Genomic DNA, 16,087 nt, shown 5'->3' with positions numbered 1-16,087 from the left:
GTGCTTCACTCAGAAAAAGCAGTGAGCCTGGCTTCAAGGAATCCGTGGTTCTGTGAAGGTCAGCTACTGTGAACATCCTCTAGCTTTCAAGGATGCTATTTCACTGGAAGAAAGTCAGCTCCTGACCAGGAGCACCGCTTTGGTGGAAGAGGAGAGGAATTCTGCGCTCCAGGGAAGGGATCAGGAGACCAGTGAGGCTAACAGGGACTCAGTTCCAACAGTGCCCCGAAGGTAAACGTTAGTACAAGATGAGGAAGCGCCTCAAACAAAAAGGAAACCCTGCGGATCAAGCAGGGAAGTCTGGCGGCGGGAAATCGCCTGTTTCTCGCTCTGGCAAAAAGGAGGGTTTCTGGAGCTGGCGAAGGTGGTGATGATGGAAGAGGCTTCTGCATTCCAGTTACCAAAGGTGCAGCCACACACCTTTCGGTCTCTTCCGGCCACGAGATGGAAATAATTTCCCGAGGGTTGACGCTGGCAGCGAAATCATTTGCATCGGGCTTGGGCTTTCCCCCATTTCTCCTCCTCCAGCCCCTTCACTAGTGCGTCAGGCCTGGGTCCCCAAACGGAGACTGGAAACAGCCGCCCAGAGCGCCCAACCCTCGACTTCTTTGGGGCGTCCTGAAGCGTCCGGGCTCCCGAGATACGGGTGTACTTCTGGGGCGCGTGGACCCTCGCGAGGCTGGACTCACAGCCAGAGTAGAGCAGCCTCGAGGGGCGCGGCCCCGGGCATGTCGCCCCGGCCTCAGCCCCTCAGGGGGACCATGCCGCAGGGGAGGGGTCGGAGACCACGGGGAGGCAGGGAGGCGGTCCGGAAGCTTGGGCAGCCCAGGTGCACCGGGCGTGGGCGGGGCAGGCCGCGCGGGGTTAAGGTCCGCCCCGCCCCGGCCGCGCTGACTCAGTTTCACCAGAAACTAGGGGAGGAGGAGGCAGCCGATCCCCCGCGCACCGGACACCGGGGCGGAAGCGGCGGCCTGAGCCACGCAGGAGGCCGGGACCAGAACCTCGGCAGGCCCGACCCCACCCCACTCACCTGCGCAGGTAACTTGGGCGGAGGAGAGCAAGGCAGAGGCGGAGCGAGTCCAGAGCATGTTTGGCCCTTTGTTCTGCGCTCGTGCGTGTGTCTGGGTATGTGAGCTCCTTACCCGTCCGTCTGGCAGTCTGTCAGGCGCCGGGGTCACTGGAGTGTGCTTGGGAGGATCGAGGCTGCGTGCCCTCTTCACTCCCGGGGTGCACGGTGCTTCCTGATCCTCCCCTTCACTTCCTCCCGGCCGTTCCGCCTCCCTTGAAGTCTCCCTGCTGATCCGGTGTCTCCTCCTCCGTTCCCTCCCCTCTCTCAGGCCACAAGCACTTTCGGAGCCCAGAGGCCCTCAGTGTGAAGGTTACCCCGAGGGGAGGAGGGCGACGGTCCCTGGGAGGACTATGGCCGAGGACCGCCTCTCCCAGGCCAGCATTCCAGCGGTCGCCGTGTGGCTTCTCTTCGGGGTCTGCCTCCTGCGCACCGAAGCGGGGCAGCCGCCGGTGACCCCTGATCTGCCCACCGCGGATAACTGCCTGAACAGCTTTACTCCCGGAGTGCCTGCCTTCGTGCTCGACACCGACGCCTCGGTCAGAAACGGGGCCACGTTCCTGCGCTCCCTCACCTTGCGCCGCGGTCGGGACTGCGTGCACGCCTGCTGCAGCTCCAGCGACTGCAATCTGGCGCTGGTGGAGTTGAAGCCCGACGGTGGGGAGGACGCCATCGCCTCCTGCTTCCTCATCAACTGCCTCTATGAGCAGAACTTCGTGTGCAAGTTCGCGCCCAGGGAGGGCTTCATCAACTACCTCAGGCGGGAGGTTTACCGCTCCTACCGCGAGCTGCGGACCCAGGGCTTTGGAGGTAGGGACGGGGTTGCCAGAATTTGGAGCGACTGAGAGGAGGGGCTGGTTATGGAGTCCTGCGCGAGGCAGCAGAAAGGAGATAGGAGAGTCCCATTCTACCCCAACTCCTCCACAAGTAGGCGGTGTAAACAGTAAATAAAAGACAGGCTCCAGGAGTGGGGAGGGGTGACATCCTGGAGCGCAGACTGGCTCCTGAATTCCGGGTGTAGAGTGGGCTGGTGCTCTGGGATATGTGTACTGGGAAAGAGGACCCAGCTTCCTGGGATTCCTACTTTGGGCCCTAATAGGCGAGTCAGGGAGTGAGCTGTCTGGAGGCCACCTCCAGACAGATAGGTACTCCTAGCCAAGCACTGTCCTAGGCACTTTGAGGCCATGCCAAGTGAACCTGGTGAAGGATAGGCTAGTTCTCCTCTGCTGGCCTTGGCACTGGTTATAACAGCTCTCTGTGCCTCTTCCCACAACGCAGGTCTTTGGGTGGTCTGGGGAAAACTGCCAGACCTCAGAGCCTAAAGAACAAGTCTAGTCTGGGGGTGACCCGGCCAGGAGGGGGTGATCCTGTGGGCACAGGAGCCTGGAGGCTCTGGGGTGGGGGTGAGGAGGGTTGCTGGGTGAGTCAGCCCACTGGTATGTATACCTGGTAAGAGAGGGATATTAGCTGTCCAGGCAAGTGTGTGTGTGTGTGGGGGGGGGGGGGGTGCATGAGTGCATGTGTGTATGTGCGTGCGCCTGTGCTTCCAGGCAAGGCTCTCCCTGCTGAGGATCTGGTAGCCAACCTGTCTACTCACCTCCTTTACTTCCAGGATAAGGATAAAGTGGGGTCCAAGGTTCCTCCTCTTCCTCTTGGGACTGACCAGTTAGCTAGGATCGGGGCCCCTCCAGAGACCTTCATTCCCCATTCTTTCCACCTGCTGTTTCTGGCCAGGTGGGGCATTAGGGCAGGGATGGGTCACTGTTAGTGTAACCTCTGTTAGCACTTTTCAGTTTGCTGATTGCCATGCCATTCAGTCTCCACTTAGGCATCATGACAACCACCTCTGAAAAGGGTGCTATTAGTAGTCAGCCTACATTTTAGATTAGGAAACTGACTCTCCTGTTAAATAATCTGCCCAGGATAACAAATGGGAGACCTGGGAGACCTGGGACTCAGCCCTAGGGAGGACCTCTGAAAGTCCTCACACAAGACCACCTTTCTAGTGGAAATCTGTCTCTGACTCAAGGTAGCCCAGTGGACAACAGAATCGGAGCCCAGGGAGCCCTGGGGCCAGGATGTGGCTGGGGCTGAGTCTTGCTGTGGTTTTAATTCTCCAAAGTGGGGAGTTCCCATCGTGGCTCAGTGGTTAACGAACCTGACTAGTATCCATGAGGATGAAAGTTCAATCCCTGGCCTCTCTTAGTGGGTTAAGGATCTAGCATTGCCGTGAGCTGTGGTGTAGGTCGAAGATACAGCTCGGATCTGGTGTTGCTGTGGCTGTGGTGTAGGCCGGCAGCCACAGCTCTGATTTGAACCCTAGCCTGGGAACTTCCATATGCTGTGGGTGTAGCCCTGAGAAGCAAAAAAAAAAAAAAAAAAAAAAAAAATTTAAAAAGTAAAAAAAATTTAATTGTACAAAGTGGGGAAGGGACTTTCCTTCTTTCTCTCCAGCCTTTCCTCTTCTCCCTGTCCTCCCAGTAACTCTCTTGGATCTCTGGGGAAGGGTGGGATGGAGATCCTGGGATGAGGACACCATCTCTGGGCCAGGCTGGGCCACTGGGTCTCCCACTGGGCCAGGGCCCGAGCCTGTTCCTCAAGGAAGCCGCAGAGAGTGTAGGTGGTGATGACTCTAATTGACTTGAGCTCCCTGTGCCCTCCCTGCCTTGACAGGACCTATTGGAGCCCCACTGCGGGGCCAGTGCCTGGAACTCTGGGGTCTGGCCAGCGAGCTGAGCTGGACAAGGCCCTTCCTCACCTGGAAACCTCCCCACCCTCTAACTGGCCTGAGTGGCACAAGACAGGACGGAGTGGGGATTTCCTGGAGCCTCTGGGGAGCTGGGTAGAGTCTGGACTTAGTGTAAACCCCAGGCCATTTCAGGGCACCGCAGTACTAGGGGGTGTGGGGGATGCTGCGCACCTGTCACAGAGTCCATTCAACTGAATCCGGTACAAACAGGGTCAAGCCAATATGGCATCTTGAAGGCTAGGCTAGTGTAGATGGAGGCAGGCAAGGTGGGCAAGTGCTCAGGGCTTCTAAACCTTTCATTCTTGTACTGGGGGGAAGCCTCTCCAGGGTGGGTTAGTCTGTTCTTCTTTCCCTGGCTGGGACCAGGCCAGTCCAGATCCCTGGGGCCCTCTGAGGACCCTGCTCTTCCCCTCCCCTTCCCCTCTTTCTGTAGGAGGAGTGGCTTAGCAGGTGGAGTCTGTATTTCCCTGGAGACTCCTGAGGCCTGGCAGCTGGGGGAGGGGCTGGCTTTATGGCCAATCTGGCCCTTCTGTCTCTTCTTGGGGCGGGGGAAAGGGAGTGGTTGGGCAGGGCATCTGCCCCTTGCTCCTGGGAGCTGGGGCTCGGAGAGGACCAGCTGTGTGTGGGTGGATACTGCCGATTTGGCCCAAGGACTGATATATCACTCTGCCTGTCACTTCCACCCTGGGGGCCAGTGGGGCTAGCCTGTCTTTCTGCTAGAGAGACTCTCACCTTTGCGACTGCTGATTACTTTCTGAAAAATGCAGGGAGGGAGGAATGGGCTCCTCCTAGCTCGCTCCCTCCTTGCTTGGCCTCTCACCTTAAGGAGCCTGGAGCTAGCCCCTGTTGGGTCTTCAAGCCACTGGTCTGGGGCTTGGTTCCATACAGGCACTTTCCTGCTTTCCTGGTCTTATTTCTCCTCAGCCACTGGAAGCGAGGCTCCCTTTTCTCCTTCCTGTAGGCCTCTGCACCCTTGGACATGTTCCTCTGTGGAAGCTCTCCCCTCCTATCACTTTGCTGTTACCATGTGGCCTGGTCTTCTCACCTCTGGGACCACACTCTGTGAGTCCCCTATTGGCTCTGCTTTCTCCGCCTCATCATCCAGGAATCCCTGTGACTCAGCCTCCTACCAGCTGTTCCTCCCTCTTTATCTTCTCTTCCTCCTTTTGAACTCTTCTACCTGACATAATCCTCATTCTCTGTGGAGGGCTTTTTTTTTCTTGTCTTTTTTTTTAGGGCTGCGCTTGCGGCATATGGAGATTCCCAGGCTAGGGGTCAAATCTGAGCTGTAGCTGCTGGCTTATGCCACAGCCATAGCCACACCAGATCCTAGCTGCGTCTGTGACCTATACCACAGCTCACGGCAACACTGGATCCTTAACCCACTGAGCAAGGCCAGGTATTGAACCCACATCCTCTTGGATACTAGTTGGGTTTGTTAACCACTGAGCCACGATGGGACCTCCAAGGGGGCATTTTGACAATAGCCATCAAAAGTGTAAATGTACATAGCCCTCAACACAATTCCACTTGCAAGAACTCATCTTGGGGCTATGCTTAAACATGTGTAAAACAACTTACCAGCCAGTCAGCCACTGTAGCATTGTTTATAATAGCAGAGAGGAGTTCTCTGGTGGCTCAGCAGTTTAAGGTTCCAGCATTGTCACTGCTGTGGCTTGGGTTGCTTCTGTGGCTTGGGTTCTAATCCCTGGCCCAGGAACCTCCACATGCCATGGGCGTGGCCAAAATTATATGTGGGGGGATGGGGAGTTCCCACTGTGGTGCATTAGGATTGGATCGGTGGCATCTCTGCAGAGCTAAGACGCAGGCTCCATCACCATTCTGGCATAGTAGGTTAAAGGATCCCACTGCCACAGCTGTGGTGTAGGTCACAACTGTGGCTTGGATCTAATCCCTGGTCTGGGAACTCCATGTACCTCGGGGTGGCCAAAAAAAGAAAAAAATGTGTATATACTAGCAAAGAATTTGGAACAATCTCAATGTCTGTCAACACATTCTATAGTTGGATAGTGTGGTGCTTTTTTAATAGCAATAATAACAACCTCTGAGTCAGCATAGGTTAGTTCTGTAAATTATGGTGCATTCATATAGTAAGTACTATGCAACCAAAAAAAAGAAGTGCTTTATGTGTTGCTGTAAAGGATTTTCCTTATATAAAGGAAAAAGCAAGATGGAGAACTTGCATGCTGTGAATTCAATACTCTCTCCCTCTTTTTTTTTTCTTCTTTTTTTTTTCTTCGGTTTTTTAGGACAGCACCCGAGGCATATGGAGGTTCCCAGGATAAGGGTCAAATAGGTGCTGTAGCCACTACACCACAGCAACGCTGGATCCTTAACCCACTGAGCAAGGGCAGGGATTGAACCTGTGTCCTCATGGATGCTAGTCAGATCTGTTTCCACTGAGCCACAACGGGAACTCCCAATACTCTCTTGATATTCATACATTCACACCCAAACTAGTAAGAGTGGATGTCTCTGGAGAGAGGACGCTGAAGGGTTAAGAAAAAAGGACTTAATTTTCTTTATCCTTCTTGTTTTTTGTTTTTTAAATTTTTTATCATGTGTATGTGTTACCTAAGCTAAAAAAACAAAACAAAACAAACAAACAAACAAAACCCTAATATAAAAGGAATAAAAAATAATACCTCTAAGCATTAGAGAATAGAATAATTCTCTAATGCTTAGAGAATTATTCTTCTCTAATAGAATAGAATAGAGAGTAGAATAATACCTCTGATGTTTTAGAAAGGGCATGGGTCAGACCACAGTTCAAATCACAGCTCAGCATTTAGAAACTGGGCAAGTTATTTAACTTCTCTGGAATCAATTTTCTCATCTGGAAAGAGGGATGAGCGTGGAGATGTGGCAGAATGGTTAAGAAGGTAGGCAGTGTAGATCAGGGGTCAGCAAACTTTCTGTGAAGTTTCAGATAGTAAATATTTTAGGCTGGAGTTCCTGTCATGGCTCAGTGGAAACAAATCTGACTAGCATCCACGAGCATGCAGATTCGATCCCTGGCCTTACTCAGTGGATTAAGGATCTGGCATTGCTGTGAGCTGTGGTGTAGGTCACAGATGAGGCTCGGATCCAGTGTTGCTGTGGCTGTGGTGTAGGCCAGTGGCCATAGCTTTGATTCAACCCCTAGCCTGGGAACCTCCATATGCCATAAGTGCGGCCCTAAAAAAGACAAAAAAAAAATGTAAGCTTTGTGGGCTGTATGTACAGTATTGGTTACAATTGCTCAACTCTGCTATTGTAACATGAAAGCAGCCATCCAAATATATAAACAATTAAGCTGTATATTAATTTATAGACACAAATTTGAATTTTATGTGCTTTTTTTCACATCATGAAGGTGGGGGTTTTTTTGGCCGTGCCAGCAGCACGTGGAAGTTCCCAGGCCAGGGATCAAACCTGTGCCACAGCAGTGACCCAAGCCGCTGCACTAACAATGCTGGATCCTTAATCCACTGGGCCACAAGATAGCTCTCACAAAGTATTATTTAAAAAAATTTTTTTTCAACCATTTAAACATATAACAGGTGGTGGGCTAGATGTGGCCTGTGGGCCATAGTTTGCCAAACCCTGATGGAGATGCTGCAAGTAAAGTACTTTGCATGGGGCCTGGCACACTTTCAGCAAGTGGTAGCATTGTTAACATGACTCCAGCTTTTTCTCCACCTCTGGCTTCTCTGGAGCTCCCACTGCGGTCCTCCCCTCCCTCAAATTCGGCTTCTCAGAGTTTCTGTCGTGGTGCATCGGGAACAAATCCGACTAGGAATCATGAGGTTGTGGGTTCGAGCCCTGGCCTCACTCAATGGGTTAAGGACCCAGTGTTGCCGTGAGCTGTGGTGTAGGTTGCAGACATGACTCAGACCTGGCGTTGCTGTGGCTGTGATGTAGGCCAGCAGCTGTAGCTCCGATTAGACCTCTAGACTGGGAACCTCCATATGCTGTGGGTGAGGCCCTAAAAAAAAAAATTCAACTTCTCTGTGACTGAGGCCACATGTTCCTGCTAGATCTGATTTCCCTTCCTTCTGTGTCCTGGCTCTCCCTCCCCAGTTCCCCAGCAACTGTCATGCACGGAAGTCTGAAATGTCTGCCCAGCGTTCTCATACCCTCCTTTCCATCCCTTAGCTGTCCCTTAATCCAGACTGTTCCTGTTGCATCAGCCTTGAACTCCTGCCCTCCTTGTTCCATAGAAGTAATTTCATTTGAAACAGATGGGTAAACAGCTGCTGCCTCGAGCTCAGGAGTTCCCCTGCTGCCCAGACCCTTGGCCCCTCCCTGAGGACTCCTGGACCTCGATCAGGCATCTAGGAGGTCAATGTCCAATGAGGCCAGGGCCTCCTGGACTCTGTGCCACTGCTCATGGCCAATGTCTGTCCTCTTCCTGTTCTACCAGTTGCTAAGTATTTAAGTATCACTCCTGCTGTGTCCACATGCCCTGGACCCAGCATCCAGGGCCCTTTGAGGTCTGTCCTGGCCCAGCTGGTCTCCTTAATGTCCACCAAGTTCCCAACTCCTTGCTCTGGCTCATCATGTTTTCTGCTGTCATCAACAACACAGAAATTCTCTTCCACGACTAAATGAGTAAGAACAAAACCAAAAGTTCCCTTTGTGGCTCAGTGGGTTAAGAACCTGACATAGTGTCTGTGAGGATGTGGGTTTTATACTTGGCCTCGCTCAGTGGGTTAAGGATCTGGCATTGCCATGAGCTGGGTGTAGGTCCCCAGATGTGGCTCAGATCCAGTGTGGATGTGGCTGTGTTGCAGGCCAGCAGCTACAGCTCCTATTCAACCCCTAGCCTGGGAACTTCTTTATGCCATAAGTGTGGCCCTAAAAAAATAAATAAATAAATAAATAATTCTCTCTTCCTTCTTCATAGAGCCTTGCCTTCTCCTTTAGCTCGCTGTCTCTTTCCCTTCTCTGAATATGCACTTCCTTGTCTTGTACATGTACCACAAGCCCCTTCATCTTGTTGGGTCTAATCTGCCTGAATGAACCATAATACCCTCAAGGGCAGTGGGTCAGTTTCCTGGGGCTGCTGTCCCTATTACTACAAACTGGGTGACTTAAAACAAGAGAAATGTATTGACTCACCATTCTGGAGGTCAAATGACCGAATCCAAGGTGTCAGCAGGGCCATATTCCCTCTGAAGACCCCAGGGGAGTATCCTTCCTTGCCTCTTCCAGCTTCTGGTGGCTCTAGGCATTCCTTGGAGCATGGCTGCATCACTCCAATCTCTGCCTCTGTCTTCACACAGCCTTCCCTTCCCTTCCTCTACCTTTTCCTCTTCTTTTATAAAGACACTTGTCATTGGATGTAGGGCCTCTCCAGTGAAACCAGGATTATCTCATGTGGACTTCTGCAAAGAACTTTCTTTCAAATAAGGTCATAGCACGAATTCTGGAGGTTAGACATGGACATACATTTGAGGGGGAAGGAGGCCACCATTCAACCCACTATAGGCTGGAATCCTGCTTTGTGCTGGTTTCTGTCTCCAGCCCCTAAACTGAGACTGGAGAAAGCCTCAGGTACAAGCGCTGTTTGGTTGAGGAAGGGCATGGTTCCCTTGAGTCCCCTTATAACTGGAGGCAGAGACACCGTCCTCATGGCCAGTCATCCTGGGACATGGGGACTTGATCCAGTGCCACCCAGGAACTCTACTTAGGGCCTCTATCAGGATGGGCTTCTCAGCAGTGATCTGGGCTGCAGAGTGAGCAGTGATGGTGTTATTACACATTAACTTATTTGGCTTTTCAAAAGTATTGTGGGTTTTGTTTTGGGGGGGTTTTGCGGGGTTTTTTTTTTCAAGGTTGTTTGTTTGTTTGTTTTTAGGGCCACACCTGCAGCATATGGAAATTCCATGGCTAAGGGTCTAATCGGAGCTGCAGCTTGCCAGCCTACACCATGGCCACAGCAATGCAGGATCTGAGCTGCATCTGTGACCTGTACCACAGGTCACGGCAGCACTGGATCCTTAACCCACTGAGTGAGGCCAGGAGTCGAACCTGCATCCTCATGGATACTAGTTGGGTTGGTAACCCACTGAGCCACAGCGGACACTCCCACTCTAACTTTTTAAGCAGTTAGGAGTTCCCTGGTGGCTCCGTGACTTAAGGATCCAGCATTGTCACTGATGTGGCTCTGGTTACTCCTGTGGTCTGGGTTTAATCCCTGGCTCTGGAACTTCTGCCTGCCCCAGGTGTGGCCAAAAAGGCGGGGGGTGGGGGTGGGAATTAATACATAAAAGCACTTAGCCAGGTACCTGTTTATTGGAGAAAACAGGAAAAGCCCCCTCCTTCCAAATATATGTGCATGTATTTTTTTTTCCCTTCCTATATGGGATCAGATGGCAATGCTGTTCAGTTATTTGCTTCAGAAAGTTGGTTTTACACTATAAAATGTCTTAAGTATAATATATGTAAACAGAGGTCCAGAAGATGGTGTAGTTGTGAATGCCCATCTGTGCCTCATGCCTGTGGCTGAATCCTAGGCTGGTCTAGTGAGCCATTCTACACCAGCCCCAATTCCAGGAGAGACCCTGTCCATTCAGTGAGAGCTGACCTTACCCCACTTCCTTCCAGGGTCCCGGATCCCCAAGGCCTGGGACGGCATAGACTTGAAGGTACAGCCCCAGGAACCCCTGGTGCTGAAGGGTGTGGAAGACACAGATTGGCACCTACTGCAGGGTGACACAGACGTCAGGGTGGAGGTGAGACCCTGGGCTGGGTCCCTGACCCCCACTTTAGCTCCTCAGGGTCCCCCTTCTGGGGCCACAGGCCAGACTGTGGCTCCAGACTGGGTGAGGTGGATAGAAGCTGAGGAGCCACTTATTACCAAAGCCTTCTGCTCTTCTGGTGGGGGAGGGCGCTGACGGGGAGGGCCTGGGGCAATCCAAGGCCATCGGGCGTCCTGGCCTGATGGCCACTCCTGTGTGTAGAGGAATGAACCGGATCAGGTGGAGCTATGGGGACTGAAGGAAGGCAGCTACCTGTTCCAGCTGACAGTGGCCGGTTCAGATGAGCCAGATAGCACATCCAACATCACGGTCACTGTGCTGTCTCCCAAGCAGACAGAAGGTGAGGAAGGGGGTGGGGAAGCAGCAGCGGGGATACACCCCACCCCCGTTGATGGCCCCTCAGATCCCCCTCACCAGCTCCCCACCCCCCCAGAATATTGCCTCGCATCCCGCAAGGTGGGCCGCTGCCGTGGTTCCTTCCCCCGCTGGTACTACGACCCCACAGAACAGATCTGCAAGAGTTTCGTTTATGGAGGTTGCTTGGGCAACAAAAACAACTACCTTCGAGAAGAAGAGTGCAAGCTCGCCTGCCAAGACGTGCAAGGTGGGCCTTTGCGAAGCAGTGTTAGGGCTCAGGTGACATTCCCCCAGGGTAGGTGTTCTTTCCTCACAGGTCGGGAAGGTGGGCGTGGGAGTGCCTGTGCCCAGGTCCCCCATCAGCTCGTCCCTGGAGGGGCCTGGCCCTGCCTCCTCTCATTCCTCTGTCGTTCTCTCCTAGGCCCCTCGATTGAAAGGCACCATCCAGGTGGGCTTTGCTCCTTTCCCTACTCCCCTCCCCCCGCTGGCTCTCCAGCCCATATCAAGTCCAGGCCCCTGACCACGCTGCCTTGGCCCAACCCATTGCTACCCTCATAGGACAAGAAGGCCCACAGCACCCCCTTGCAGCCCAGAATCCTCCTGTCAGGCTCTGCCCATTTTGAGTGTAGGAGGGTTTGGGGGCTGGGGGTGGAAAGGGAACAGGGGTCGTGTCATGAGGCTGCATTGAGGTGGAGAGGGCCAGGTACGGGAGAGACCCTTGGTACTTGCTGCACTCTGCTTGAACCTGACCTCCCTCTCCATGCTGTCCCACCTCCTCCTAGTGTGCTCTGGTACCTGTCACCCCAGCATGTTCCGCTGCAGGGATGGCTGCTGCATCGACAGCTTCCTGGAATGTGACGACACACCCGACTGCCCCGATGCCTCCGATGAGGCCACCTGTGAAAAATGTGAGGCCTGGGGACGCAGGGCAGTGGGTGGCAGCAGCACAGGTCCAGACCACTCAGCCTGCACCTCCGGGAGACTCTTGTCAGGTCCACGCCTCTGATCTTTCATCTTTACAGATACCAAGGGATTTGATAAACTCCAGAGGATCCACTTCCCCAGGGACAAAGGTGAGACCCTGAGCATGTCCCCTGGGTCAGGACTGGCATCAGCGTGCTGAAGGAGTGTGCTGTGTGTACCAGGCTGTGGGCAGAAAGCCAGGGCGGGTGTCGGGGGTGCTCCTGGGCTTGCGTTCTGAATTTCCCAAGCATCAGACATCCTCTTAACACCTTCAGAAGTTTAGCCATGCCCACATATCACTGAGATGTTATTGATTTAACTTAATGTATTAAAAAGAAAATTTCAGGGAGTTCCTGTTGTGGCTCAGTGGGTTATGAACCTGACTAGTATCCATAAGAATGCAGGTTCGATCCCTGGCCTCACTCAGTGGGTTAAGGATCCAGCATTGCTGCAACATAGGTCACAGATGCAGCTTGGATCTAGTATTGCTGTGGCTGTGTTGTAGGCCGGCAGCTGCAGCTCTGATTCGACCCCTAGCCTGGGAATTTCCATATGCTGCAGGTGCAACCGTAAAAAAGGAAAAAACAACAAAAAAAGGGAAATTTCATATCACTACCATAATGGAAAGCCACTCTTATATGCTACCAACTGAGATTGACTTCTGCAATAAGTAGAACATGATAGATGATACTATGAGAAAAAGAACGGATGTATATATGCGACTATACTTTGCAGTACAGTAGATGACAGAACATTGTAAATTAACTATAATTTAAATTTTTTTTTTTTTGGTCTTTTTAGGCCACGCTCATGACATATGGAGTTTCCCAGACTAGGGGCTTAGGGGTTGAATGGGAGCTGTCGCTGCTGGCCTGCACCACAGACACAGCCACGCCAGATCTGAGCCATTTCTGTGGCCTACACTGCAGCTCACGGCAACACCGGATCCTTAACCCACTGAGCAAGGCTGGGGATCAAACCCAAGTCCTCATAGATACTAGTTGGTTTTGTTACCTGCTGAGCCACGGTGGGAATGACAAAAAAAATTTTTTTAAATACTCAAAGAAAAAAAAAGATAGCAGTTACTCAAATAGGGACCAGCAAGCAAAGAACTTAAAAGTAATGGCAATGTCATAACATTTGTTTGTATGTACTTAATAATTAAAAATAATAATAGGAGTTTCCATCGTGGCTTAGCAGAAACAAATTTGACTAGTACCCATGAGGACGCAGGTTCGATCCCTCACCTCGCTCAGTGAGTTACGGATCCAGAGTTGCCGTGAGCTGTGGTGTAGATTGTAGACGCGGCTTGAATCTGGAGTTGCTGTGGCTATGGCATAGGCCATCGGTGACAGCTCCCATTCAACCCCTAGCCTGGGAACCTCTTATGCCGTGCTTGTGGCCCTAAAAAGACAAAGTAATAGTAATAGTAATATAAAATTAAAAATAAGTATAATAAAACATGGTAATAAATTTTACCTGGACATTGTTGCCTGCCAAGGCTCAGACCCTGAGCCTTCTTTATAAAAAGGTAGACCATCCAGTGTTGGAGAGACAACTAAGACTGATATAATGAGGAAGGCTGAAAGAAAATTGAAAAAGAGTTATGTGAGGCAGCCTGGGGTAATTCTGGGCCTAAGATTACGTGCTGGATTTATCATACTTGCTTCTGGCAATACTGCAGATGGGCCAGATATGTGGGCCTCAGTGTGAGGCGGGTAGGGAGGTGGCAGGTAGCAACCATGTGGAGCCTACTGATGGCACGGAGGCCCTGTGAACACACACCCCTTTGTCTGCTCCTTACCCACCAGGCCACTGCGTGGATCTGCCAGACACCGGCCTCTGCTTGGAGAGCATCCCTCGGTGGTACTACAACCCCTTCACTGAACGCTGTGCCCGCTTTACCTACGGTGGATGTTATGGCAACAAGAACAACTTTGAGGAGGAGGAGCAGTGCCTGGAGTCCTGTCGTGGGATCTCCAGTGAGCCAGGCGTTATGGGATGGAAAATGGGGAGGGGAAAGGCTTAGCTAGAGCACTAGAGCAGTCCCTAGGCCTGGGCTGGTCACATTTCTTTCTCAGAGCACCAGGAATGGGGGTGGGAGAGGGTAGCATTGGGGTGGGGGGGGGGTCTGGGCACTGCTAAGGAGCAGCTGAGTCTCTGAGTATTAACTTGTCTCTTCCCTCTCACCCCCATCATTTTGCAGAGAAGGATGTGTTTGGTCTGCGGCGGGAAAGCCCCATTCCCAATGCAGGTAAGCCCCGGTCTGCCTTGTCACTACTGAGTAGGTAGCAACTCAAGGATCAACTCCACATAATTGACTGTGACTGCCTAAACCTGTGTTGAGAAGGATCCTGAGGTTTGTTAAAGGGACAGAGCACCACAATCAATAGTGATACCTGCCAGGAGTTCCCGTTGTGGTTCAGTGGGTTAAGAACCTGACTAGAATCCATGAGGATGTGGATTTGATCCCTGGCTTTCCTCAGTGGGTTAAGATCTGGCATTGCCATGAGCTCTGGTGTAGGTCGCAGATGCAGCTTAGATCTGGCGTTGCTATGGCTGTGGTATAGGCCAGTAGCTACAGCTCCAATTTAATCCCTAAACTGGGAACCTCCATATGCCGCAGGCACAGCCCTAAAATTGGTGTGTGTGGGGGGAATAGTGACACCTGCCATGGGCAAGGAGAGGAGCATAAAAATGCATGCCAGATGTGTGCCATAGAGTCCCCTGCCCTCTCCCCATACCACCTGCAAGTGGAGTGACCTGGAGCTAAGACCGAGGCTCATGGGAATCTCTCCTGCTGAGTTCCCAATGGACCCATTCAGCCGTGCAGTGCCCAAGGTCCTTCCACACCTGGCATCTACCTGCCGTGGTCTCTTTGATACAGGCCAAGAGTGGGCGTTGAACCGAGCAGGCCTTGGGAGCTCATTCGGCCTCTTCTTTCCCCCAGGCTCTGTAGAGGTGGCCATTGCCGTGCTCCTGGGCACCTGCATTGTGGTGGTGGTGGCCATCCTGGGTTACTGTTTCTTCAAGAGCCAGAGAAAGAGCTTCCACAGACACCACCACCGCCACCCCCCACCCCCTACCCCGACCAGTTCCAAGGTCTCCACCACTGAGGACATGGAGCACCTGGTCTATTACCAAACAACCCGCCCCCTCTGAGCCTGGGGCTGCCTTGGCCCTCGGGCCTGGGGCTCTGGAGAGCTCTGGCCAGCTCTCACCTGGCCCTGCTTCCTTCTTGCTGAGATGGAGGTCTGGGCAAGACTTTGGGACCAGACTCCTCCCGCCTGTTTCCCAGGCCCATTCTACCTCCAAGGCCAGGCCTCCAGCCCCTCTCCGAGGTCACTCAGCTAAGCTCAGGCCACTGGTTCCTGAGAAAGCCCAAGGGTCTGAGAAGAGCAGAAAACCTTTGAGCCAGAGGGTCCACACCCAGTTGGACCTGTCTGCCTAGGATTTCAGAAGAAGTTGGAGTTTTGCTTTTGGTTCAGCGCTGCCCGCCCCCACCCCTTGACCTTGGGAAGCGGCCCAGGGCACATCCGAAGCTGGGGCCATGACCCTGTCTTCCAGAACCACCCCTCCCACTCTGCACAGTCCAGGGCTGGGGGAAGAACTTCCCTGTATAGTTTGTGTTGTACAGAGTTACTTTTTGTTTATTTAATGCTGCGGGGGTGGGCAAGAGGAGTGACAAGTGGCTCTCTGGCCCCTGCCTCCTCTTCCCCCTCCCCTGAGAGTGAACCCCAGCCCAGCCGGGCCGGCACACAGAGCCAGAGCCTCCACCGCCCAGGGCTCTCCAGCATCACCCTCCCTGCTCCCCTACCTCCCACAGGCCCAGTCCACCCACCGTGTAATAAAATGATTTGTTCTTTCAGTCTCCTGCCTCTGCTGTGTGGGCCAGGAGAGGGACAGAGCTGCTGCGGGGCGGGGGGGGGGGGGGGGGATGGGACTGCCCTGTCCAACCGGTTCCTGCTTTGGTCACCCTGTTCAGCAGGTTTTCCCACCCTTCCCGAAACTGTGCTAGCCCCAGCCCCTGAAGGCAGAGAGAAGCACCAAGTCTGACCCCCAGAGGGGAGGGGAGAGAAGGCCATGGGAGTAGGGGCCTAGGGAGGCTGCAGGGCACTATTTCCTCCTGGTCTGAGCCTGTCAACAAGCCTGCTCAGCAGCTGAGGCCAGTCACCTGGGGGTACA

General features: G+C 53.0%; 2 protein-coding genes across 7 annotated transcripts in view; one reads left to right on the top strand and one right to left on the bottom strand.

The window, feature by feature from the left end:
- PPP1R14D (protein phosphatase 1 regulatory inhibitor subunit 14D) overlaps window positions 1-1,269 on the bottom strand; it is a 35,758-nt gene extending 34,489 nt beyond the window's left edge. The window contains exon 1 of one of the 5 annotated variants that reach the window (XM_047766690.1): window positions 1,031-1,269. The gene's annotated coding sequence lies outside the window, so the exon portion shown is untranslated. The remainder of the gene's footprint in view (window positions 1-1,030) is intronic. The other 4 variants (XM_047766692.1, XM_047766693.1, XM_047766694.1 and 1 more) reach the window with 4 other exon arrangements.
- SPINT1 (serine peptidase inhibitor, Kunitz type 1) lies at window positions 882-15,770 on the top strand. 2 transcript variants are annotated; one of them, XM_047766684.1, is made up of 11 exons: window positions 882-1,038; window positions 1,338-1,876; window positions 10,428-10,555; window positions 10,784-10,922; window positions 11,016-11,186; window positions 11,361-11,387; window positions 11,722-11,847; window positions 11,962-12,012; window positions 13,714-13,884; window positions 14,109-14,156; window positions 14,853-15,770. In XM_047766684.1, exons 2-11 carry the CDS (start codon window positions 1,420-1,422, stop codon window positions 15,062-15,064), a joined length of 1,530 nt encoding a protein of 509 aa, XP_047622640.1. In that variant the 5' UTR covers window positions 882-1,038; window positions 1,338-1,419; the 3' UTR covers window positions 15,065-15,770. The 2 variants fall into 2 exon arrangements, with proteins under 2 accessions (XP_047622640.1, XP_047622639.1); XM_047766683.1 differs by lacking the exon at window positions 882-1,038 and having other exon boundaries at window positions 1,272-1,876; window positions 11,016-11,234.
- Window positions 15,771-16,087: the final 317 nt, after the last annotated feature.

The sequence above is a fragment of the Phacochoerus africanus genome, chromosome 2 (assembly GCF_016906955.1).
Source record: "Phacochoerus africanus isolate WHEZ1 chromosome 2, ROS_Pafr_v1, whole genome shotgun sequence".
Lineage (NCBI taxonomy): Eukaryota > Metazoa > Chordata > Mammalia > Artiodactyla > Suidae > Phacochoerus > Phacochoerus africanus.
The sequence above is the reverse complement of the archived record's forward strand: the minus strand, read 5'-3'. Positions and strand labels throughout refer to the sequence as shown.

Bases quoted from the DNA above. Each gene is read 5' to 3' on its own strand.
- SPINT1 (XM_047766683.1), top strand. From the start codon at position 1,420: ATGGCCGAGGACCGCCTCTCCCAGGCCAGCATTCCAGCGGTCGCCGTG. The intron at 11,848-11,961 runs GTGAGGCCTGGG...TCATCTTTACAG, and splicing joins TGAGGCCACCTGTGAAAAAT to ATACCAAGGGATTTGATAAA. The intron at 14,157-14,852 runs GTAAGCCCCGGT...TCTTTCCCCCAG, and splicing joins AAGCCCCATTCCCAATGCAG to GCTCTGTAGAGGTGGCCATT.